We start from the raw sequence: 25,210 nt of genomic DNA on the forward strand, positions 1-25,210 counted from the left end.
AGGTCATCCCTCAGCCTCCAACATTTCAGGCAAAGTGGCTCAGGACTATTCAGCCTCTCCCTAAAGCTCAAAATCTCCCAATCCTGGCAACACCCTTGTAAATCTTTTCTGAACCCTTTCAAGTTTCACAACACCCCTCCTATCTGATCAAATCCCTAGAGTTAACTCCTGAACAGCTTTATGAATGTGTCTACACTTCCTCAACTGCAGTAATTCAAGAAAGTGGCTCTCCAACACCTTATTGAAGACAGTTAGGAACGGATGATAAATAATGACTCTTGTCAGCTAAACCCATGCTTCATGAATTAATTGAAAAAACACTGTATAATAAAGCTAAAATAGGAACTTCAGCTTAAAACTCTCATGTAAACAAAATTACGCAAACACAAAAAAAACCTTAAGGTCATTCTCATTGAGCATTTCACAATAAAAACACAGCTGTTAATCAGAGATAATGGGAACTGCAGATGCTGGAGAATTCCAAGATAATAAAATGTGAGGCTGGATGAACACAGCAGGCCAAGCAGCATCTCAGGAGCACAAAAGCTGACGTTTCAGGCCTAGACCCTTCATCAGAGAGGGGCATGGGAAGAGGGAACTGGAATAAATAGGGAGAGAGGGGGAGGCGGACCGAAGATAGATAGAAAAGAAGATAGGTGGAGAGAGTGTAGGTGGGGAGATAGGGAGGGGATAGGTCAGTTCAGGGAAGACGGACAGGTCAAGGAGGTGGGATCAGGTTAGTAGGTAGCTGGGGGTGCGGCTTGGGGTGGGACGAAGGGATGGGTGAGAGGAAGAACCGGTTAGGGAGGCAGAGACAGGTTGGACTGGTTTTGGGATGCAGTGGGTGGGGGGGAAGAGCTGGGCTGGTTGTGTGGTGCAGTGGGGGGAGGGGACGAACTGGGCTGGTTTAGGGATGCAGTAGGGGAAGCGGAGATTTTGAAACTGGTGAAGTCCACATTGATACCATATGGCTGCAGGGTTCCCAGGCGGAATATGAGTTGCTGTTCCTGCAACCTTCGGGTGGCATCATTGTGGCAGTGCAGGAGGCCCATGATGGACATGTCATCTAGAGAATGGGAGGGGGAGTGGAAATCTCCCCTTCCCCTACTGCATCCCTAAACCAGCCTAGTTCGTCCCCTCCCCCCACTGCACCACACAACCAGCCCAGCTCTTCCCCCCCACCCACTGCATCCCAAAACCAGTCCAACCTGTCTCTGCCTCCCTAACCAGTTCTTCCCCTCACCCATCCCTTCCTCCCACCCCAAGCCGCACCCCCAGCTACCTACTAATCTCATCCCACCTCCTTGACCTGTCCGTCTTCCCTGGACTGACCTATCCCCTCCCTACCTCCCCACCTACACTCCCTCCACCTATCTTCTTTTCTATCTATCTTCGGTCCGCCTCCCCCTCTCTCCCTATTTATTCCAGTTCCCTCTCCCCATCCCCCACAGCTTTTAATCTGACAGGAACAGTACCACTTTCTGCAGTCAGCTGGTCTTTTTTTAAATTCAGCATAGAACAGAAAGGTCTGCTCTGCATCGACCTGAAATAACAGCAACTTACTTTTCAATACTTGAATTTTCTTCCTTGTGTCTTCACTAAGAAAATGTTTTATGAGGTTGTAGGCCACAGGGAAAAGCTTTGGTGCTGTAAAAATCGACAAATAAATCAGTTATCAAAGAACTGGTACATTGAGAATTCCATTTACCATCCTCATAGACACAGATGAGAAGCAGAAGTTGAAACCAGTAAAACAATTTATTGCCCTCCTCTTCCAAAGACACTGGTCTTTGTCATTCACAGTTTTGGGTGTCACTTTTAACTCGCACATTATTGTCAATTTCCACTTGCCTTTGAGAAAATAGGAAGGAAGCCAGCATCTCAGAACAACTTAACACCTTGTCAGACTATCCCTAGGGCTATCAAGAGTTAACCTGTGGATCTGGAGTCACATACAAGCCAAACTGCACGAGGACGGCCAGATTTCTTGCCTGAAAAAATTTTTGAACCAGCTGAGTTTTTACCACAACCTAGTGATTTTTATCGCCAACTTGTCATTGTATGCTGTTTTCTTATTGGTTCCATTAATATCAACTGCCCTCTGTACTTTTCCAAAGTGGGCTTTTCCCATGTGAGCTTAGTTACTAGCTCCAATTTTAAATTAGGCCATCCAGTGACTATTAAGCAGGGCTGGAATTAAAGTTGATTTTGGCAACATCCTGCACCATCCAAAACTGTTCGAGCCACACATGACATTTCAACAATGGCTTTCTTGTCCTGGATACGCATTAATTGTTTCATGTCCTGTGTACAGATGCAAATGCCCAGCCTGTTATGCTAATTTTTGAAAAATATTTGTCAGATAATTAACTTCTCAGTCAAATTGAAGGGTGGGAATTCATGCACACATGTTGACTGGAAAGGTTTACTCGCCTCTGGTGGTAAAAATCCAAAATGCATTGAGCTAGGGCATGAGGGCTAGGTTTCAAGGTATAAGCAGGTAACTGTTTAAGTTACGATTGACTGTGGTAGGATTTTTTGAAAGCTTTTTACAAAGCAGTTTCAAATGCTGTGACCTGTTACAGCTTAAAAGCCACCAATGGCATTTATAAACCAAATGCCAACCTATAGTGAATACCGAGATAATAAAATGTGAGGCTGGATGAACACAGCAGGCCAAGCAGCATCTCAGGAGCACAAAAGCTGACAGGTCCAGGAAGGTCTCAGTCTCCATCTCAGGCAACCAGCTTGTAACTGATGTCCATTTCAAGCCCACCGACTCCCACAGCTACCTAGAATACACCTCCTCCCACCCACCCTCCTGCAAAAATTCCATCCCCTATTCCCAATTCCTCCTTCTCCGCCGCATCTGCTCCCACGATAAGACATTCCACTCCCGCACATCCCAGATGTCCAAGTTCTTTAAGGACCGCAACTTTCCCCCCACAGTGATCGAGAACGCCCTTGACCGCGTCACCCGTATTTCCCGCAACACATCCCTCACACCCCGCCCCCGCCACAACCGCCCTAAGAGGATCCCCCTCGTTCTCACACACCACCCTACCAACCTCTGGATACAACGCATCATCCTCCGACACTTCCGCCATTTACAATCCGACCCCACCACCCAAGACATTTTTCCATCCCCACCCCTGTCTGCTTTCCGGAGAGACCACTCTCTCCGTGACTCCCTTGTTCGCTCCACACTGCCCTCCAACCCCACCACACCCGGCACCTTCCCCTGCAACCGCAGGAAATGCTACACTTGTCCCCACACCTCCTCCCTCACCCCTATCCCAGGCCCCAAGATGACATTCCACATTAAGCAGATCTTCACCTGCACATCTGCCAATGTGGTATACTGCATCCACTGTACCCGGTGCGGCTTCCTCTACATTGGGGAAACCAAGCGGAGGCTTGGGGACCGCTTTGCAGAACACCTCCGCTCAGTTCGCAACAAACAACTGCACCTCCCAGTCGCAAACCATTTCCACTCCACCTCCCATTCTCTAGATGACATGTCCATCATGGGCCTCCTGCACTGCCACAATGATGCCACCCGAAGGTTGCAGGAACAGCAACTCATATTCCGCCTGGGAACCCTGCAGCCTAACGGTATCAATGTGGACTTCACCAGTTTCAAATCTCCCCTTCCCCTACTGCATCCCTAAACCAGCCTAGTTCGTCCCCTCCCCCCACTGCACCACACAACCAGCCCAACTCTTCCCCCCCACCCACTGCATCCCAAAACCAGTCCAACCTGTCTCTGCCTCCCTAACCGGTTCTTCCTCTCACCCATCCCTTCGTCCCACCCCAAGCCGCACCCCCAGCTACCTAGTAACCTGATCCCACCTCCTTGACCTGTCCGTCTTCCCTGAACTGACATATCCCCTCCCTACCTCCCCACCTACACTCTCTCCACCTATCTACTTTACTCTCCATCTTCGGTCCGCCTCCCCCTCTCTCCCTATTTATTCCAGTTCCCTCTCCACATCCCCCTGTCTGATGAAGGGTCTAGGCCTGAAACGTCAGCTTTTGTGCTCCTGAGATGCTGCTTGGCCTGCTGTGTTCATCCAGCCTCACATTTTATTATCTTGGAATTCTCCAGCATCTGCAGGTCCCATTATCTCTGATACTATAGTGAATACCGCATGAGTTTCCCACTAAATTTCTCTTTTAACATTTAATCTCAGTACTGAGGGACAGTGGGATTGGCATTACTGTGGACTGATAGTATCATTCTGGTGTGCATGTGATTTTGGGCAGCACAGTGGCTCACTGGTTAGCACTGCTGTCTCACAGCGCCAGGGAGCCAGGTTTGGTTCCACCCTCGGGCGATGGTCTCTGTGGAGTTTGCACATTCTCCCTGTGTCTGCGTGGATTTCTGACGGGTGCTCCGGTTTCCTCCTACAGTCCAAAGATGTGCGGGTTAGCTGATCTGGCCATGCTACATTACCTGTAGTGTCCAGGGATGTGCAAGTTGGGTGGATTAGCCACAGGAAATACAGGGTTACAGGGAAAAGGGTAGGGGAATGCGTCTGGATGGGATGCTCTTCAGAAGGATAATGTGGACTTATTGGGCCAATTGGACTGTTTCCACATTGTAGGGATTCTACGATTAACTGCGGAATTTGTGGCCAGATAAGGCCCAGGTAAGTTTCTGTTTTCAACTGTGGCGAGGAGGAGATGGAGTGCTTTAATAAACAGTGCAATTCAGTTTCCTTTGTTGGTATGCAATGTTCTTTGTAGATTTGTTATCACTATAATGAGAAGTCTTACATGAAAACACAAATTAAATTGCAATAATTTATCCAAGGCTAATGTAAGCAAGCATGTCATAACATACATTTATATCATGCCTTTCACATCTTCCAAAACAAACCAGAGCCTATAAAATACTTTAGAAGTGTCAATTACTATAGTTTTGTAGCAAGTTGCACATGGCTCAGCTCCTTAAATGACTAGAAAAACTGTTATGGTTGAGAAATAAGATGCTATGAGAATACCTACCCCATTCCCAAAAGGACTTTAAAATCCATCTAAACTGATAGGATTGCCTGGTTAAATATCCAACACTAGACAATTCTCTCAGCGCTGTTACACTATAGGCCTAATTTATGGGTTTATATTCTTGGAGCCTTGGGAAATCTTACTACATTAAAGATAGCAGCACATAAATGTAAGTTGCTGGGGGAGACAAGAGATGCTACCATGGAGCCTGCCTGACATTCAATGAAGAACCATGCATTTTTGATGGAACACTCAAATTTCTCTCCTGGCCTTGGCTAGATAACAAATGAGAATATTTTTAAATGTTCTACAGACAATTAATCATTCTCCATATATTTAGAATTGGGTATTAACCAAAGATTCCTACCTTTGATAACAAACAATGTCTTTAAACCCTCAGGGTAGTTATCCTCAAACATGGTAAGCACCTGGTTAAGCAATGACATTTAAGATGGTGGATAAGTTTCAGTTAACGTTTGAAAGGTTAGAAGTCCAGCCCGTTCACTATTGCCTCATATTCTACATTAGGCCTAGTTTCCTAGGAATTAATTATCGGTTGTTTTTATTATGCCAGCAGCAACTGTATGGTCAGCCACTTATTTCAACACAGGAGAGAGGTGAAACATAAAGCTGCCCGCTGGTTAAGATCTGCACACTGAAGGCCATCGATGACACAGCTTCTTACTGAAAACAGAATCCAATTCAAACAGGAGATATTAAGATCAAACCTTAATAATTTGTTTGTAATCTCAGTTCGAGATAATAATTATTGATCAACAGCATTTATTACCTTATCAAATCTGCATAATTAGATTACAATTATTTGCTCTTTATTCTCATTGGATGTGGGCATCACTGGCAAGGCCTGAATTTAGGAACAGGATCAGGAGTAGGTCATTCAGCCCCTCAAGCCTGTTCCACCATTCAATGAGATCATGGATGATCTATGGCCTAACTCCACACACCTTCCTTTACCCTATATTCCTTGACACCTTTACTTAAAAAAAATCTATTTTAGATTTATAATTAATAAAGGATCCTGCATCCACTGCCATTTGTGGAAGTGAGTTCCAAACGTCTAACACCCTGTTCTGTATAGAAGTGTTTTCAAACATCTTTCCTGAACAGTCTGGCCCTAATACTCAAATGATACCCTCTAGTTCTAGAATCCCCAACCGGTGGGAATAGTTTATCTCTATCTACTTTGCCTTTTCCTGTTAATATCTTGAAGACTTTGATCAGATCATCTCCTAACCTTCTTAATTCTAGAGAAACAGGCCTAACTTGCGTAATCTCTGCTCGTAACTTAACCCTTGAAGTCCAGGTATCATTTGTTGCCATTCCTAATTGCCCTAAAGCTAAATGGCTTGGTGGGCCATTTCAGAGGGCAGTATCCAGCTTGTGGGTCTGAAGTCACAGGCAAGCCAGATCAGGTAAGAATGGCAAATTTCCTCCCCTAAAACGGAAGGACATTAGTAAACCATGTGAGATTTTATTTTAAAAAATTCAATGATAGTTGTCATGGTGACTGTTCCTGACATTCCAGATTCACTAATTGAATTCAAGTGTCACCAGTTGTCTCAGTGTGATCTGAACCCATGATCCTAGATGCTAATCAAGTTTACTGGTCTAATGACAATACCACTACATCACTGTCTCCCCTTTTAACAATCATTCCTGCCTATCTTGATATAGAGAGATTTATGGAATCCTCAATTGGATTACAGCATTTAATCAAAAAACTCCTAATTATATCGGGCAGGATTTCGCCCGGGGTTTGAGATCCAAACGACAGGACCGAATGGAGGTCCCCAGCCTGCATTTGCCAGAAGCCTGGAATGATCAGCATTATACCCCCGGGGTAGCCTCCTCATTGGCAACCTCTTCCCTTGTTGTCCGGGCTCCCGAACAGCCCAATCAGAGACCTGGAAGTTCTGGAGCTTCAACAACCCCATAGGGTGACGGAAGTGGCTGCACTGTAAAAACAATAATACAGAAGAGGGCAGCCCACTGGATTGGTGGGTAAACACATTGATTAGAATTTATCAGACAAGCAGCAACCTTCGGTGCACGTGGCCCCTTCTCTCAGGAGTGGAGCTCTTGACACTGATGGCTTCCAGCTCCCCACTCCCATCACAGACTGCCACAGGGCAGCTTCCTCTACTAAACTGGTTACGTCCACAAGGGGCTACTCCACTATTGGGTAAAGTGGCAGTGGGTTCTCTGAAACCTCTCTAATTAGGACCTCAAATTGGTTAATGTGCTGCCTTCCTCCATGATAGAGGCCACCAGTCTTCACTCATTTCCCAACCCTGGGAAATCTCCCCAGCAACAGGAATGTGCATCTGCTTCCCACTATTTTCCTGATCCCCTTCCTGTAAGTCCAGCACCATGGACCTGGGAAAATTCTGTCCATCATAGTTTTGTAGTAACAAATGACCTGAAACCTAATACTAAACGAATGCATTGTCATCACTCTGCAGAAATTATCATTTTTTATAAAAGATTTCTGTAAATCCTGAACCTGGTCTGCCTTACCTCTCCATACAGTTCAATTGAAGGTTTCCATAAATGTTTCATTCCTAGATTCTCACAATCATAGATCATTGTGATTGCCTCAATGTGTTTATTATGCTGTAAAAAGAGAAATATTTAGTTACAGTCAATCAAGTCATTTTATACCCGACTACAATTTCTTTCGGTGCTGAAGTTAAATGTATAATTTGAGTTCAGAACTTGTTTTATTTTTACATTTTTCAGTTTAGCATCAGCCTTTAAATGAAGAGACAATTTCTAATGTCATGGAGTTATCGACATATCTCACGCATCTAGATCATGATCTGATGTACGTTAAACTGATACTAAGGAAGCCAGTGCAGATTAGAAAAGATCTGTATGCTTGAAACAATGAGTTGTTTCCTGCTCCTATTTTTTGTCTTTCCTTTCTTTTTTCACAATATCAGCTTGTAACATGTTTTAATGTACATTGACAGTCTGTGTATCTGCAATGCTGACTGTGTCCCGTATAATGTGTAAACCCAGCTTTGCTGAAATTAGGGAAAAGCGGAAATAACCATGAAACCAGAAAACACCAAGGCTCATCATGAGATTTTATTGGTATTCAGTGTTGCTGCTGACCTGCCCATGTGCAAAGTGATTGAAGAGAAAAATAACTAAGAGGTAGGAGCAGAGTTCCCACGAACATGGCCGAACATTCAATAAGGTCATAGTTGACCTTTAACCTTAAGTCCACTTGACCGCTCTACAACTATATTGCTTGCTTCCCTAATTGCTCAAAAACCATCAAACTTTCTTGAATAAACACCACAACTGAGCATTCATAACTTGGCCGGGGTGGGGGCAGAGAATTTCAAAGATTCACTGCCCTCTAAGTGAATAAATCTGCTGTCATGTCAGTCACGAATATCTGAGCCATGCAGTTCTAAACACTCCAACAAGTGAAGAGTCTTTGTCAGCATCTACTCTCTCAAGCTCTCTGATAATATAGGCAATTCAACGAGATCGCCTCTTACTAATCTAAACACCAGGAATTCTAGTCTCATTGGATAAGATGCTGAAGAGAATTTTTAAAACTGCAGAGCTTTGAAGAAAGGGTAGGGGAGTGGAAATAGCAGTCATTCTTGTAAAGGGACAAACAATAACTGCAGATGATGGAATCCAAGGTAGACAAACAGGAGGCTGGAAAAACACAGCAAACCAGGCAGCATCTGGAGCAAAGGAGCAGTCAATGTTTCAGGTATTACCCTTCTTCACAACTGTAGGGGAAGTTGCAGATAAAGAGATTGGGGGAGAGAGGTGGAGGTGGAATGGTAGTGATCGGTGGACACTAGTAGTGAGTACAGCCTGGTTGGTCAATGGGACGGATGAATCCAGTTGGTAGCTGGAAGGGAATGTCAGAAGGTTGAATGGAAGGGAGCAGGTGGAGCTGGAAGGGAAGCTGGGGGAGTGGGTGGGAGGGAAAGTTATTTGAAATTGGAGAACTCAATGATGAGTCCTCCAGGCAAAAGGTGAGGGGTTGTTCTTCAAATTTGCATTCTGAGTCACTGTGACAGGGCGGGGAGTTGAAATGGGTGGTGACCGGGACATTAGTTGGCCGTTACAGGTCACAGGCTAAGACGCTCAGCAAAACAGTCACCTGGTCTACATTTGCTCTCACTGACGTAGAGAACACAACATCGGGAGGACTGGACACAATAGACTAGTTTGGAGGAGATGCAGGTCAAGCTCGGTCTCAATTGGAAAACCGGTTTAGGGCCCTGGTTGGAGGTGAGAGAGGTAGCGTGTGGACAAGTGTTGCATCTTTTATGGTTGTAGGGGAAGGTACTGGGCGGGTTGCAGTGGTTGGTGGGGCATGTGGTGCAAACTAAGGAGTGGTGAAGGGGATGGTCCTTGTGGAGCATGTTCCTGGTTGTGGGGTCTAATAGGAGTTGGCAGAAGTGTTTGAGGATGATCCGTTGGTGCGGAGGCTGGTTGGGTGGAAAGTGAGGACAAGGGGTCCCGATCTTTATTATATTTGGAGGTTGGTTAAGAGCTGTGGAGCAGGGAATGGAGGAGGCGTGGTGGAGGGCTGTCTGGATGACAGAGGGGGAAGAAGAGCATTGTTTGAAAAAGGTGGAAATCGGGATGCTTGGAAGTGGAATGTCTTCTTATCAGAGCAGATGTGATGGAGGCGGAGGAATTGGGAAAATGGGAGAGAGTTTTTGCAGGACACAGGGTGGGAGGATGTGTAGTCTAGGTAGCTTTGGGAGCCTGTATTTATAGTAAACTTCAATCCGTAAACTGTCGCCAGAAATGGAAACGGAGAGGTCAAGAAAGGAGAGGGAGGTGTCTGAGATAGACCGACTGAATGTGAGGGCGGGGTGGAAGGTGTTAGCGAAGTTGATGAACTGCTCCAGTTCAGCCAGGGTGCAGGATGCAGCCATCAATGTAACGAAGGAAGAGTTGGGGTACATACTGAAGAGGGTCTGTATAACACAATCGACAAACAGGCAGGTGTAGCTGGGGCAACCCATGCAAGTACATACAGCAACCCCAGGCTCTGGAGAAAGTGGGAAGAATTGAAGGAAAGGTTGGCAAGGTGGAGGGTATTAGTTGGGGTGGACTGGATAGGTCTGTGGGAAAGGAGAAAAACTGAGGGCCTGCAGGCCGCACTTGTGGGGTATGGCCGTCGGTGGTAAAGGTGATGTGCTGGGGGCCAGGGAACTGGAGGTTACCAAAGAGGTGGAGGGTGTAGTTTATGTCCCGGATGTAGGTGGGGAGCGTTTGGACCAAGGGGGAAAGAGAACGGAGTTGAGGTAGGAGTAGATGGGTTTGGTGGGGCAGGAGCATGCAGAGATGATGGGTTGGCTGGAGTAGTTGGACTTGTGGATCTTGGGGAGCAAGTAGAACTGGGCAGCACGGGGCTGTGGAACTATAGAGGGCAGGAGGAAGTAGAGGGGAGGTCACTGGAAGCAACGTGTTCGTGGACAATGTGGGAGACGGTGGCTTGATAGGCCATGATGGGTTCAAGGTCAATGGGGAGGCAGGACGTCGTGTCAGAGAGTTGCCACCTGGTTTTCCACCTCACAAGCTTCTGCATCCAATGTAACATCCTCAAACACTTCTGCCAATTCCAATTAGACCCCATCACCCTGAACATCTTCCACTCCCCATGCCTTTCTGCTCTCCACAAGGACCATTTCCCTTCACCACTCCTTAGTTTGTGCCACACTCCCCACCAACAACTCCAACCCGCCCGGTACCTTCCCCTGTAGGCATAAAAAATGCAACACCTGCCCGCACGCCACCTCCCTCACCTCCATCCAGGACCCTAAACAGTCCTTCCAAGGGAGGCCGAGCTTCACCTGCATCTCCTCCAACCTAGTCTATTGAATCTGGTGGTCCTGATGTGGTCTTCTCTAGGTCAGTGAGACCAAACGTAGACTAGGTGACCATTTTGCTAAGCGTATTTGCCTGGCCCGTAATGGCCAGCCTAACCTCCTGGTCACTGCCCATTACATCTCCCTGTCCCACTCCCCACTGACATGTCCTTCCTCAGAGTTCTCTAGTGTTGCAGCAACTCAGAATGCAAATTTGAAAAACAACATCTTATCTTCTGCCTGAGCACCCTACAGCCTGGAGGACTCAACACGGAGTTCTCCAATTTCAAATAACATTGCCACCCATCCACAGGCTCCCTTTCCAACCCCACCTGCTCCCTTCCAACCCACCTTTTGACCAACCCTTTCAGCCACCAACTGGATTCATCACTCCCATCGACCAACCAGGTCATACCTACTACCAGTGTCCACCTATCACCACCGTTCCACCTCCACCCCTCTCTCCCCCCACCTTATTTGCAGCTCCCCTACCCCCACATCCAATCCTGAAGAAGGGTAAAACACGAAACATTAACTGCTCCTTTCCTCTCGATGCAGCCTGGCTTGCTGTGTTCCTCCAGTCTCCTGTTTGTCATTCTTGTTAAAAAACCAGCAAAGACGTGGCCAGCTGAATGTCATCCCTCTGTATTGTAACTGTTCTATGATTTTACGTGTCAACATGCAGGACCAATATTTTCCAGTTTGAACTCCAGAACAAACACTGAATTAAAATCACCGCCAGGCATCATTAGACTTGCATGCAATTGGACGAAAAATATAAAGTACTCTCATTTTCCCAGTTACAATGAAACTAACAGTAAAACTCGTGTCACATTCCTTTACAGGACTGCATTTCAAACTGCAATCTATAATTAAGTTGCAATTAACTAATGGTAGAAAAGTTTGTGCTTCAGTTCTGAGAAGTCAAATCTTTATGTTGTTAATGAAGTAGTGAGAGAGATTGAGTTGGGGGTTTGGTGAATCCGGACAACAGGCATGCAAAGAAAGCAATGGAAAACTGTCTCCACTTACCACTTTGGCAGGATAACTTGCCATTTTTGGGAGTCAACAAACAGATTGTTTATCAGTCTCTCAGGCAGAGACCACGGCAGTGTGTGACTAAACAAGTCATCATTGACGTACCACCAGCAATGTCTATGCTTTGAACCAAAGCATCTGATCTTTCTGACCTGACTGCTGTGCAGGTTACATTTGATTAAAAGTGGTTTTGCTCCTAACTTCAACAGGAATGTATCTGTCAACCCTAAAGTTGTTCGGCTACTAGTGAGACAAGCTGGTCAAACTGCTTCAGCAGGGACTGCCAAGGTGCATCTTGAGGAGCAACATGCACCAGCAGCTCACTTCAATCTGCCACCTACACCTCACCCAAAAAAAATGGAACTTCTACCCTGAACTATTTGTGAGGTGTTAGCCCTACGGCAGCACATTTGCTTGAGTCTTTCCCTTAAGGGAAAGAGCAATTATTTTCCAAAAAATGCATTTAGATTCCTTCCACAGTTTTGCATGAAGCAAATTCCAGTTGTGGTTGGAACAGACAACTGTCGCATACCATCACTCATAGAATCATAAACTCCGATTCAATCTATTCAAGTTCCTGAGTCTTGTTCTTCCACTGAATTCAGTCATGGTGGACCTGTATCTTAACAAGTTTACCTACTTTGGTTCCATAAGCCTCAATATCCTTGATTTTTGTTTACTTTAACAGAACATTTTATCATTAACATCTCAATTAATCACTCCTTGATCTTTTATTCTCAAAGAACTACAAGCCAAGTCTTTGCAACCTACTTTCATAAAGAAATTAACGCTAGGAAGGTTTACTTGAATCTTACCTTCAAAAACAGGTACTCATGTACCAAGATAATAAAATGTGAGGCTGGATGAACACAGCAGGCCAAGCAGCATCTCAGGAGCACAAAAGCTGACGTTTCGGGCCTAGACCCTTCATCAGAGAGGGGGATGGGGGGAGGGAACTGGAATAAATAGGGAGAGAGGGGGAGGCGGACCGAAGATGGAGAGCAAAGAAGATAGGTGGAGAGGGTGTAGGTGGGGAGGTAGGGAGGTCCCCTCCCTACCTCCCCACCTACACCCTCTCCACCTATCTTCTTTGCTCTCCATCTTCGGTCCGCCTCCCCCTCTCTCCCTATTTATTCCAGTTCCCTCCCCCCATCCCCCTCTCTGATGAAGGGTCTAGGCCCGAAACGTCAGCTTTTGTGCTCCTGAGATGCTGCTTGGCCTGCTGTGTTCATCCAGCCTCACATTTTATTATCTTGGAATCTCCAGCATCTGCAGATCCCATTATCTCTGATACTCATGTACCAAGATGTTTCTAATCTAGAAATCCTTTTCATTGCAGTAATTGAAAAGGAAACGTCAAAAAGAATGATGCATTTTGAACTTTAACCCAGATAACAATACAATTACAAGAGTAATCATTGTAAACATGGACAGAAGATTGGCTAACTAACAGGAAGTAGAGCATAGCTTTAAATGAACAATAATTAGCTTTAAATGGGCAATTTTATGGTTCAGTAAAACGTAATGAGTGGTGCGCCACAGGCATCTGTGTTAGGGCCTTCACTATTTATAATATATATGAATAACTTAGATGGAGGGACTGAAGGTGTGGTTGCTAAATATGTTAATGACACAAAATAGATAGTTGTGAATAGGATTTAAGAAGGCTACAAGGGGATACAGATATATTAGGTCAATGGATGAAGATCTGGCAAGTGGAGAATGTAGCAGCTTCCTGGTTGCTAAAACAGATAGATTGCTACCTTGGCCAAACAGCAAGGGATGCTGGGTACAATTAACAAGTAAAATTCTGAAATCACAAAACCCACACACCAGACACACTGCAAACACAGCAGCCAGGTGCTAATGATATTAGAATAATATAAAAGGCAACAATGATTCTGGACTGACATTCCCCCAAAAATTTATCCATTAAATAAAGGAGAGGCCAGACAGAAAGGCACCAGGTCCTGCTACAAAAAGAAGCTAACAGCAGCATACCATCTAAATGATTGACTCTTGTTTCAAACTATTAAGCGTATCTCCCTAATGGGCCAAAACTATAGGAAGTTCCAGAAAACCATCTAAAAGGTATAAAAACAGGGTTCACCTGCAGACGTCTGTTTGGAACCTCTCTTGGAAGAGTCTGAAGCCTTCTAAGGAGATCAGCATGGCAAGAAGCAGAGACCAGCTTAGAATCCAAAGGGACAGAAAAAGAATGCAGCTTTGCAGACACAGAGCCACAGCCAGAGAGAGACTGCCTGCAAAAATCTCCAAGAGACTCAGGAATATTGTAACCTTAAGGGGCCGAATAGGATTAGAGATAGTAAGTTTTGTATTAAAGGTTATTGTTATTGTTGCGACTGTTTTGCATTCGTACTGGCTTGTGCTCATATTCATTCGATCACTTTGGTATTGTGGGACACCTGGGGAAATTCACTCAAAACATTCTGGTTGGAGTTGTCTGAATTATTTTCAGGTGAGACTAGACAACAAGTATGAGAAAGTGCAGAATTATTCATTTGAACATTTAATAGCCTTTAAAAGACTAAGAGGTGACTTGATTGAAGCATATGAAATCCTGAGCGGTCTTGACAGGGTTGATATAAAAAGAATGTTCACTCTTGTGGGAGAATCAAGGACAAGGGTCAAGATAGAGATAAAGACAGAGGATTGTCTGTCTTTGGAATTCTCTTTCTTAAAAGGCAGTGGAAGCAGAGTATTGTAAAGATACAGATTGATAGATTCTAGATAAACATGGGAACGAAAGGGCAGGATGATGGAGTAATCAGATTGTCATGACCTTACCGAACGGTGGAGCAAGTTCAAAGGCTAAATCTGCTCCTTATTCATAGGTTTTTACAATTTTTTTTAATCAGAACCCAAGAGCTTGGCAAGAAGAAAACTTGATGTTCCGAGTTAAAAAGCGAGAAGAGTTAGGGCTCAAAGACAGCTCATCCATTTTAAAAATCTTCCTAGCTCCTTACCTTTTTAGACTGTTTACAACATTCTTCTCGTAGCAGCTCGCAGTCTCGGATTTTTGTCTTTAAAAAGTCCTGCTTAGATGCCGAATGCATCAAACCTTTTGGATCCAAAGGGCCGATCACGTCATACCAAATGGGGCTGCCTGCTTTGTCATAGCCGCACATGCCTCCAGCGAAATAACGAGTAATGACCTAACAGAGGACACAGGGCTCAGTTTCAGAGTCAACATTCCCTTGAAACATGTCAGCTAATTCCCCAGCATGCTTCTAATTTCCTTTACCTGTCTGAAGACCACAGAGAGAAGGGGGCATCCAAAAGTGGACATCAGTGTTTATAGGTAGGGAGTGTAATTGTCCTGGCTGGATTAGTATCTTTTTTATTTCTTCTTTTATTTTAAAGAAAAGAGGAATAAATATTCATCTATTTGGGCTTCTCTCTGGTATTCAAAATGGAGCAGTTGTTCTGAACAATTAATGGAATTTGTTCAAATTTTGCTGAAAATTACTGTCATGACCAATAAGAGTATCATATTCCTAACTTTCAACACTGACTTCAGTTGATGTAGACTTTTCAAAACTGGCTTTAAAAAGTTGATAAAACTGACTTTTAAAAGTTGATAAAGTTGCTAAGATGACAGCATAGAGTTAGGCTAGCCTTGACACTTCTGGAAAGACAACAACGAAGTGCCTCATATCTCTGGAAAGTTCTTGATGTAAATTACAATGGGTAGGGTGATCTCCTACTTGAATATTCAGCCGTACTGGAGGCAAAACCACTTGTAGAATTTAGAGGCCCATTGGCCATAGAATAGCTTGCGAGCTCAGCCCTTAAATAAGAGAGGTATAGAGAACAAAAAGAGAAGTTGCTAGAAAAGCTCAGCAGGTCTGACAGCATCTGTGAAGAAAAATTCAGAGTTAACGCTTTGCGTTCGGTGACCCATCCTCAGAAACTAAGACCTGCCGAGCTTTTCCAACTTCTGTTTTTGTTCGAGATTTAGAGTGTCTGCAGTTCTTTCGGTTTTTATTTAGAGGTGTCGAGAAACCAGATTTCACAAGCAGGTGTGAACGGCCACCAGTAAACCCTGTTTAACAGTGTCAAACCAGGCTCCACAACAGGGACTAGTTCATTTACACCACTACAGAAACTCAGCCATAACCTTGTCTAGAAATCCAGAGACTCCAAACTTCTGGTCCTCAGCAAAAAATCTACAAGACAGGATCCAGCCAGGTTTGCAACATATGTACCCTAAAGTATTATATAACCACATGATTTGTTTCTTGTTATTGTTGATAATCTAGCTGTATGCTTTGTTTTGACAATCCAACTTTATTTGTGTGCACATGCTTATAAACATGTATCTTTTCTTCTGAGTTTAAATAACCTGAATGCCTGCTGTGTGGTCTTACTACCCAAAATCACAAAACGCAAAAGGTTTAAAACAATCCCTTTAAAATACATTTTGTTGCAGAGAACTGACAGGTGAGGGGTTAGAGAAATAGTTAGTCCCACCCGTAACATGCATTAAATCTAAATAAACTGAAACAGCATTACAACAATATATACAATCTTTCCAAAGTAACCTAAATCCTGCCCTGGATCAGACTGCATCTTCAATGATGCCGCAGCTGTTACAATTCCATCCTCCTTGAAGACTATTAGTTACTCTTGTATGGAAGAATGTTTCTTGGCATCAGTTCTGAACTTAAATTTTGCCAATTGCTACCTGAGTCCCCGTGTCCTTAGGTCTCAGTTCAGCTGAAAATATTCTTCACATTAAACATTTTCAAATTCATTTATTTACTGGGATGGTATGGTTAGTAAGTTTGCAGATGGCACTAAAGTTGGAGGTGTAGTAGACAGTGAAGAAGGTTACCTCAGAATACAACAGGACCTTGATCAGATGGGCCACTGGGCTGAGGATTGGCAGATGGAGTTCAGTTTAGATAAATGAGAGATGCTGCATCTTAGAAAGGTAAAATAAGGCAGGATTTATACACTCAGCAGCAAGGTCCTGGGGAATGTTGCTGAACAAAGAGACCTCGGAGTGCAGGTTCATAGTTCCTTGAAAGTGGATTTGCAGGTAGATAGGATAGTGAAGAAGGTGTTTAGTATGTTTGCCTTTATTGGTCAGTGCATTGAGTATAGGAGTTGGGAGGTCATGTTGCGGCTGTACTGGACATTGGTTAGGCCATTTTTGAAAAACTGTGTGCAATTCTGGCCTCTCTGTTATTGGAAAGATGCTGTGAAACTTGAAAAGGTTCAGAAAAGATTTACGAGGACATTGCCAGGGTTGGAGGGTTTGAGCTATAGGGAGAGGCTGAGTAGGCTGGAGCTATTTTCCCTGGAGCATCAGAGGCTGAAGGGTGATCTTATACAGGTTTATAAAATCATGATGTGCATGGATAGGATAAACATAACTTTTCACTATATTTTGGTCCATGTGTCAATAAAATTAAAATCAAATCAAATAAAGGTCAGAAGTCAGGGAACAGTTACTTAGCTTTCATTTTACCTGGACTGCTCAATTAGCTGCAAGAGGGTAGGCTCACTGTTGAACTAAGGCTGTTGGTCAGGTTGTTGAACTTGAAAGAGCAATTGGAGATCCTCCAGCAATGAAGGAACAGTAACTTGTAGATCAGGTACAGGGGAGGCTGTTTTGATTTTGAGGTGCCTTCTCTGCCTCATTTTACACTTTTAAATTAAAAATGTCTTCACTATCTCTAATAGCCATGCACGAGCTTATTGTTGTTGAATTGTCTTGTTTCAACTCCTCTTATAGTTACATTTATGTACCTTTAGACGTTAAGCTTATAATTCACATTCATTTTCTGTTTAGTCTCTTTGTATTATTAATTTTCTTTCTTTTTGACTGTTTTCTTCATCAAATATCACTGCTGAACTTGGGATTACAAGGCACAATTTTGAAATCTGCCGATGACTTGAAACTTGTAAATGTAGGTAACAGTGGCAATGCTAGAAACAGATCTCAGGACAACACAGGTTAACAAAGCAGTTAATAATGAATGTGGGAAACTAGGTTCTATGAACAGTTGCATCAAATACAAAAACCAGGAAGTCATGCTAAACCTCTGGTGCCAAACTGAAGTATTATGTTCAACTTTGGGCGCCATGCTGTAGGAAGCAACAGAAAGCTTCAGAAAAGTCACAGAACAGAATGGGTCCTGGGATGACGAATTACAGTTAATCGGAAAGACCAGCGAAGGTGGCGTTTTCCTAACATCAGAAGGGCTAAGAGGAAATCTGATGGCAGTGTTTAAAATCATCAAGAGTTTAGATAGAGTAAATAAAGAGAAACAGTTTCCAATGGCTAAATCTTGATAACACAAAGGTACAGACTTAAGGTGAACAGCTAAGGAACTAGGGGTGGCGTGAGGGAAATTTGTTCTGCACGGTAAGTGGTTTGGATGTGGGACATACTGCCTGGTAGAACGGTAGAGAAAAATTCAATAATAGCCTTGAAAAGAGAATGTATAAATAACTGAATGTAAAAATTCATGTGCAAGTTAAGAGTGGAGAGTATGTGCAAGAGAAGGGAGTAGGACTAAATAGATTGCTCTTCTAAACAGTAGGTGCACATTCAATGAGGTGAATGACCTTCTCCCTGCTGCTAGTATTCTGTGATTCATAATTATATTATCAGGTTACCCCACAAACATTTTTCACTGATTAGCTGGCTTATTTCAGAGAGGAACGCAGCCTTTCATAGACTTCTATAGAAAGCAGACTTTATGATGTCACTTCATTATTATAATTCTTCCCATTTTCTAAGTGTCTTGTTGCTTTTGCTGTAGCACTTGGCTCCTTCAAAGTAGAGATCCCTTGTTCCGACAATAGTCTAGCCCCCTTCCAAAAAAAACCCATTAAGAAAGAGAGACCTGTTTCACCTGTGGGGGTAGCATTCTTGAAGAATGGAGGGAGATTGGCAGGGAAGGCAGGTGAGTTTCAAATGTTCTCAGCGTCAGTTATGTGTTCATGTTTATAAAGTTACGTAGTCATAGAGATGTACAGCTTGGAAATAGATCCTTTGCTCCAACTGGGCCGTGCTGACCAGATATCTAGTTCCATTTGCCAGTGTTCAGCCCATATCCCTGTAAACCCTTTCTATTCGTACAGCCATCAGCTGCTTTTTAAATGTTGTAATTGTAGTAGCCTCCACCACTTCCTCTGACAAGCCATTCCATAATTCACACCACCCTCTGTGTGGAAAAAGTTGCTCCTTGGGTTCCTTTTACATCTTTCTCCTCTCACCTTAAACCTATGCCCTCTAGTTTTGGACTCCCCTGGGGAAAAAGACCTTGGCTACTCACCCTATCCATTCCCCTCATTATTTTATAAACCTCTATGAGATCACCCCTCAGCCTCTGACACTTCAGGGAAAATAGCGTCAGCCTATGTAGCCTCTGAAGATCCAGGGAAAATAGTCCCAGATTACTAAGCCTCTCGCTCTAGCTCAAAACTTCCAGCCCAGACAACATCCTTATGAATCTTTTCTGCACCCTTTTAAGTTTAACAACATCTTTCCCTTAGCAAGTAGACCAGAACTGAATGCAGTCTAAAAGTAGCGTGACCAGTGTCCTGAAAGGCCACAACATGACATCCCAACTCCTATACTCCAAAAGTGACATAACTGACTGCTTTAGCAAAATAAAAAGCTCGGACTGCATTTTTCTGCAACAGTTGAAATAATTGGACTGCACACTACATCAACTGCGTCCAATCTAATTACAGTATAACTATATTTTATTCTATTAAAGGTAACTTGCATTAGTTCAGATATTTGGTCATAACTGATTCCTCTTTTGCATCAAAACGTTAGGTTTCCATCTAATGGAAATTTGGTAACATGCAGTACTAATTAAAATGTTGATTACAAAGTTCAGGGTTCATCAGTTTAAAGTCGAATGACAAAGTTTCATTTCCGAAGCTATATAAAGTTAGTGTCTTACCTCAGGGGGTTCCCAGGCACTTGTGAGAGTGTCAACTTTCATCTGTTTCCTGAACTCGACATGCTAAAAATTAATGTGGAAGAGATGTGACCTTCTCCTTCAATGTAGCATAATATCAAATCATTGAACATATTTATTTCATTGACATCGTGGGCTGGATTTAATGTTGACAATGGGATTCATGTCCATCGACTGAAGAACGGGTGGGAATCCTGAAAATGTTTCTGTGGAGGAGGTCCAACCAAATTAAGTCCCAGCCTCACCTCTTCTTTGGAATTTAAGACACTAAAGCTGGAAATCCAAGATCTGCATCCCAATCTGAGATGCAGCAGCAAACCATTCTGAGCACAGTGACTGGAAACGAGTAATATTCCTGGGTCTTCATTAATGTTCATTGTGCGTCCCCTGGACACACCTGAGTGGGGGCAGGACAGGGACCAGGAGAGGAATGGCAGGGTGGTCAGAGGAAAGGACAGCAGGGCATCCTCCAGCTGCCTCTCTTTCACAATGACAGGCCCCTCAACTAGACACCAAGTGCCAGAACTTCCACCTCCAACAGTCCACTAGTGAACCTGACAAGACTCATCTGGGGGCTTTGGGCAGGCATGGGAAAGCAGTTTCTGAGTCACCTATAAATTTCCCACATTAAATAACAGTCCACCACAGGACTTTAAGACAAAGTATTCAGTAGATTGTGGCAGACCAAGTAAAATATGTTCTGAAAAGGCCGAGTCTCTTTTTATTTCATTTGCTCATTGTTGCTTAAAGGCAGCATTTATTGCTCATCCTTAATTTCTTTGAGAAAGCGGTGGTGAGCTACTCTCTTGAACCAGTCCAGTCTACGTGAAGTAGGTCCATCCACAGTGCTGTCGGGGAGTTCCAGCTCTTTGTGCATTGATGCTGAAATGGGTCAACATCAGGATAGTGTGTGATCTACAGGGGAACTTGCAGGTGATGGTGTTCCATAGGACGGAGTTTTGAGGTGGTGATTGGCATGCCAAACAAATGCTTGGTCCTGTATTGAGTTTCTTAAGATGCACTCATTGAAGCAAGTAGTGGGCATTGAAGTAACTCCATGAAGCCTACTATCTCATCACCAAGTCACCAGCTAGCTCAGAGCCAGCTCTGAAAATGAGCAAAACCTTGGACACTCCTACTTTTATCTGTCAGTCAGGACTCTCTGATTGGGGCTGTTAAATTGGTCCAATCAGGGAACCTTGTATTCTATGAGACTCACCTGCTGATATTGTTCCAATCATTACAGGCATTCTGTCACATATCTGTCTGATCCTGTGGTGAGTAGATGGTGGACAGGTTTGGAGAAAAGTATCACAGAATTCCCAACTTCTGACTTGTTCTAGCAGCTGTAACATTTATACGGCAGTTGCAATTAAGCTTCTGGTCAAAGTTAATGATTTTGGCCATGTCATTCATAAAAGTTTCAATGAAAGACAGGGATGGAAAATTAAAGCATCCAAAGAATTCCCAACCAAGGTCAGAAGCATCGAACAACACTTGCCATTCCACTCTGTCTCATCCAGGAACTAGGTGTGGGGAATTTTGTTTGAGAAAGAGGGAGGCTTGCCTGCTAGTTTTTACTGAAGATGAAATGATTACTTACATTCAGTGCAATTTTTAATTGCAGTTTTTCCTACCTTGCGAATCATTGACTCTGCTTTCTGAAGGTTGAAACTTCTGGCTGCAAAGAAGGAGAGTTTTCAGTCCCTTTTCTTTATTCTCCGTTATAGAATATATTTTACAATCAGAGATAAGCACAAGATGAAGCTACATTGAGGAAAAAACAATTTTAAATGATGGAGATAGTAGGAACTGCAGATACTGGAGAATCTGAGATAACAAGGTGTAGAGCTGGATGAACACAGCAGGCCAAGCAGCATCAGAGGAGCAGGGCAGCTGACGTTTCGGTTTCTGAAGAAGTGTCTAGGCCCGAAGTGTCAGCTCTCCTGCTCCTCTGATGCTGCTTGGCCTGCTGTGTTCATCCAACTATACACTTTGTTATCTCTTATTATAAATGATGAAACCTGCTCTGTTTTATGGTTACCAGAAATTTAAGGCAATCAGATTTGGAGGGATTGGAATTGTCATTGGGTTTCTTTCTCCAACTCCCATCATGTACTGTGCAACAAAGTATTGTTAGTTCAGTACACAGATTGTAGTGTCTAGCAACATGTGTGGAATCATGGATATTCATGTACACATGTGCTTATCGATTCACTTCCTAAAACTTTTCATGCAACATTACAAAAGCTTTCATGCAGCATGTAAAACAAAGTATAATAATACCAAGATAGAACAAGGCAGGGGAGGAGAGTTTATGCTCCCTTTCACTAAAGCCTCAATCAAAACCACTTAACACTGCTATCTTTCACACTCAATTTCCTGCTCAGGAAGTTCACTTATTGATTCTCCTAATTTATGCATACTTTTTACATTTAATTTGGTTTAATTTAATTTACGTATACATATTTCCCTTCTTCAGACTTACAGCAGGATTCTCCTTCAACTGTAGTGACGAAAGTTGCATCATGAAATACTCAAGATAAAAACTGAACTTTCATTCACACATTTTACAGATTTTAGAACAGTCGATGTGGCAGAACGTTACGTTCAACTGACCTGCACGCTAAAAATTTGCTCAATTGTATAGTGTGCTTCTATGCAGATTTTTAATTTATGTCTTGCACCCTTCCCTCTAACAGCACTGTATATTCATGCAGGTGACTGTGTTTGCTTAGTACATAGAATATAGAACAATGCAGCAAGGGAACAGGCCCTTCCACCCAGGATGTTGTGCCAAACATGATGCCAAATTAAACCAATCCCTTCTACCTGCCCATGGGCTACATCGCTCCATTCCTTGCTTATTTATGAGCTTAACTCCTGTATTCTATCCGCCTCTGCCACCACACCTGGCAGTGATTACAGGCACCTACCTCATTCTGCGTAAAAAGACATGCCCCACGATTCCTTTGAACTTTCCCCCTCTTACCTTAAATGAGTGCCCGTTGGTTTTAGACATTTCAACTCTGGGGGAGAAAAGATTCTGATTGTAAAGCCTATCTATACAACTCATAATTTTATAAACTTCTACCAGGTCTCCCTCAGCCTCCAACTCGCCAGAGAAAACAAACCTCGTTTGTCCAATCTCTCCTTATAGCTGTAACATATTTCACATGTAAACGTATCCATCTTTTTAGATGTCCCAAATTGTTCAAAAAGGATGCATATGCATTGAAGAAGCATAGAATGGTTCCAGTGTAAACTTGGGCTTCTGTCTCTACAACTGGTGAATGATTTCAAAACTGGATCTCCCCTAAGGTAATTAATCCGAAAGATGTTTGACAAGTGTGTTGCAAAGTGTCAGAAAGTTGTACTGTAGACTTTGATTTTTAGATAAGCAGCTGGGGACTGGCGGAGGAGGTCAGGGGAGATACTATGATAAGCTTCAATTCACCCAACAGCTTTCGAATTAGGCCTTGGCTGTATTTGTGTTTGTGTTTACATTAAAAGTGAACTTTTAAGCTAATTTCCTTTGTATAAAACACATAGGTTGAATTTTTGGACCATGTTAGCCTATCTATTATCTTTTTGTCTTCACAGTCTGGGCAGTAATCGAGCAGAGCAGATCACCCACCTCTGTTAGGAATGAACTGAACTTTAATTACCAATTTGACTTTCCATCCCTTTCATTTAAAAGACGGGCATATATCAGGACTGTCATATCAGCCTGGGTTTTTTCATTCTTTCACCGATGTGGGCTTTGTTGGCAATGGCAGCATTTATTGCTCACCCCTAATTATCTTCGAGAAGGTGATGATGGCTATCTTCTTAAACCACAACAGTCCTCAGCTGGAGGTACACCCATAGTGCTATTTAGAAGGGAATTCCAAGATTTTGACCGAGTGACAGTGAAGGAATGATGATGTAGCTCTAAGTCAGGATGGTATGTGGCTTGGAGGGGAGCTTGCTGATGTTCCCATTCATCTGCTGCCTTTGTCCTTGAGATAGTACCGATTATGGATTTAGAAGGTGCTGTTGAAGGAGCCTTGACGAGTTGCTGCAGTGTATCTTGAAGTTGCTACATTACACATAAATGTCATGATGCATCCATGATGGAGGGAATGAATGTTGAAGATGGTGGATGGAGTGCCAATCAAACTAGCTGCTTGGTCTTGGAAGATGTTGAGCTTCTTGAATGTTGTTGAAATCTTACACATCCAGACAAGTGGACAGTATTCAATTAGATTCCTTGTGTAGCTAGTGGACAGGCTTTAAGGTGTCAGGAGGTGAGTTATTGCTGCAGAGTTCCCAGCCTAACTGCCCTTTTAGCTACAGTACTTATATGGATGCAATTCAGCTTCTGGTTACTGGTAGCCCGCAAGGATGTTAATAGTGGGTTGATGATGTTAATGTCATTGAAGGAGAGACAGTTAGACGCTTACTTGCTGGAAATGGACAGTGCTGAGTACTTGCATGGTGTGGATGTAACTTGCCATTCATCAGCTCAAGCCTGAATGTTGTCCTAGTCTTGTTGCAGATGGACACTAGCTAATTCAGTATCTGTGGAATCGCAAAAGCTGGATATTGTACAATCATCAGCAAATACACCAATTTATGACTTTCCATATTCCAGTTCTGGATTAGGATTTGAACACTCAACCATCCAATTTAATCCAAGAATGCTACCAGGCGAATCATGGCTAACACCTGGGGACCATGCAGGTGGGCACAGGGGCAACACAGGGTAGCAGGCAACACTTTTGGATGTCGCCTGCTGAGTTATTCATGAAGGTGACAAAAATATTGGGAACCAACTAAGTGGGATTTTGCTTAGTGTGTAGGGTAGATTTCATAATGGTGCTCGTCTGTTTGCAAGGTATTACAGTACCTTGTGTTTGTTGTTCTCCTGATAGAGGATAGAATGTCGTTTAACAGGTTTTCTTGTTGTATCCTAAGACTAATGTGTAGTTGTGACAATGTCTACAATAGCCTGTGAAATTGAAATAAGTTTCTTTCATATCAGCTACTTAGAATTGCTGAGTACTGCAGCAGTTCATGGTTCCATAACTGTTCAGGGCACAGTGCCTTTCTCCCTTAACTCAGTCAATGCAATCTAGGATGAATGGAACTATGCAATGGTGACAATACAGAAAAAGGCCATTCAGCCTATGCTGTCCATGCCAGTGCACGGTAAGAGCTCTAACAAAAGGTTACTGGACTTGAAACATCAACTGGGAGATCGCAAGAACTGCAGATACTGGAGTCAGAGTGAACATAGTTAGGAAGCATCAGAGGAGTAGGAAAATTGAC

At 43.4% G+C, this 25,210-nt stretch overlaps 1 protein-coding gene across 3 annotated transcripts in view; it reads right to left on the reverse strand.

Moving 5' to 3' along the window:
• LOC125464145 (SEC14-like protein 2) overlaps positions 1 to 25,210 on the reverse strand; it is a 69,434-nt gene that overhangs the window by 26,803 nt on the left and 17,421 nt on the right. For all 3 annotated transcript variants that reach the window (XM_059655021.1, XM_059655023.1, XM_059655020.1), the window contains exons 3-8: positions 21,535 to 21,578; positions 19,880 to 19,942; positions 14,915 to 15,103; positions 7,549 to 7,644; positions 5,378 to 5,438; positions 1,564 to 1,647 (exon numbers count right to left, since the gene is read on the reverse strand). In XM_059655021.1, the coding sequence (XP_059511004.1) occupies positions 1,564 to 1,647; positions 5,378 to 5,438; positions 7,549 to 7,644; positions 14,915 to 15,103; positions 19,880 to 19,942; positions 21,535 to 21,578 (537 nt within the window). The remainder of the gene's footprint in view (positions 1 to 1,563; positions 1,648 to 5,377; positions 5,439 to 7,548; positions 7,645 to 14,914; positions 15,104 to 19,879; positions 19,943 to 21,534; positions 21,579 to 25,210) is intronic.

This window comes from Stegostoma tigrinum, chromosome 26 (assembly GCF_030684315.1).
Source record: "Stegostoma tigrinum isolate sSteTig4 chromosome 26, sSteTig4.hap1, whole genome shotgun sequence".
Taxonomy (NCBI): domain Eukaryota; kingdom Metazoa; phylum Chordata; class Chondrichthyes; order Orectolobiformes; family Stegostomatidae; genus Stegostoma; species Stegostoma tigrinum.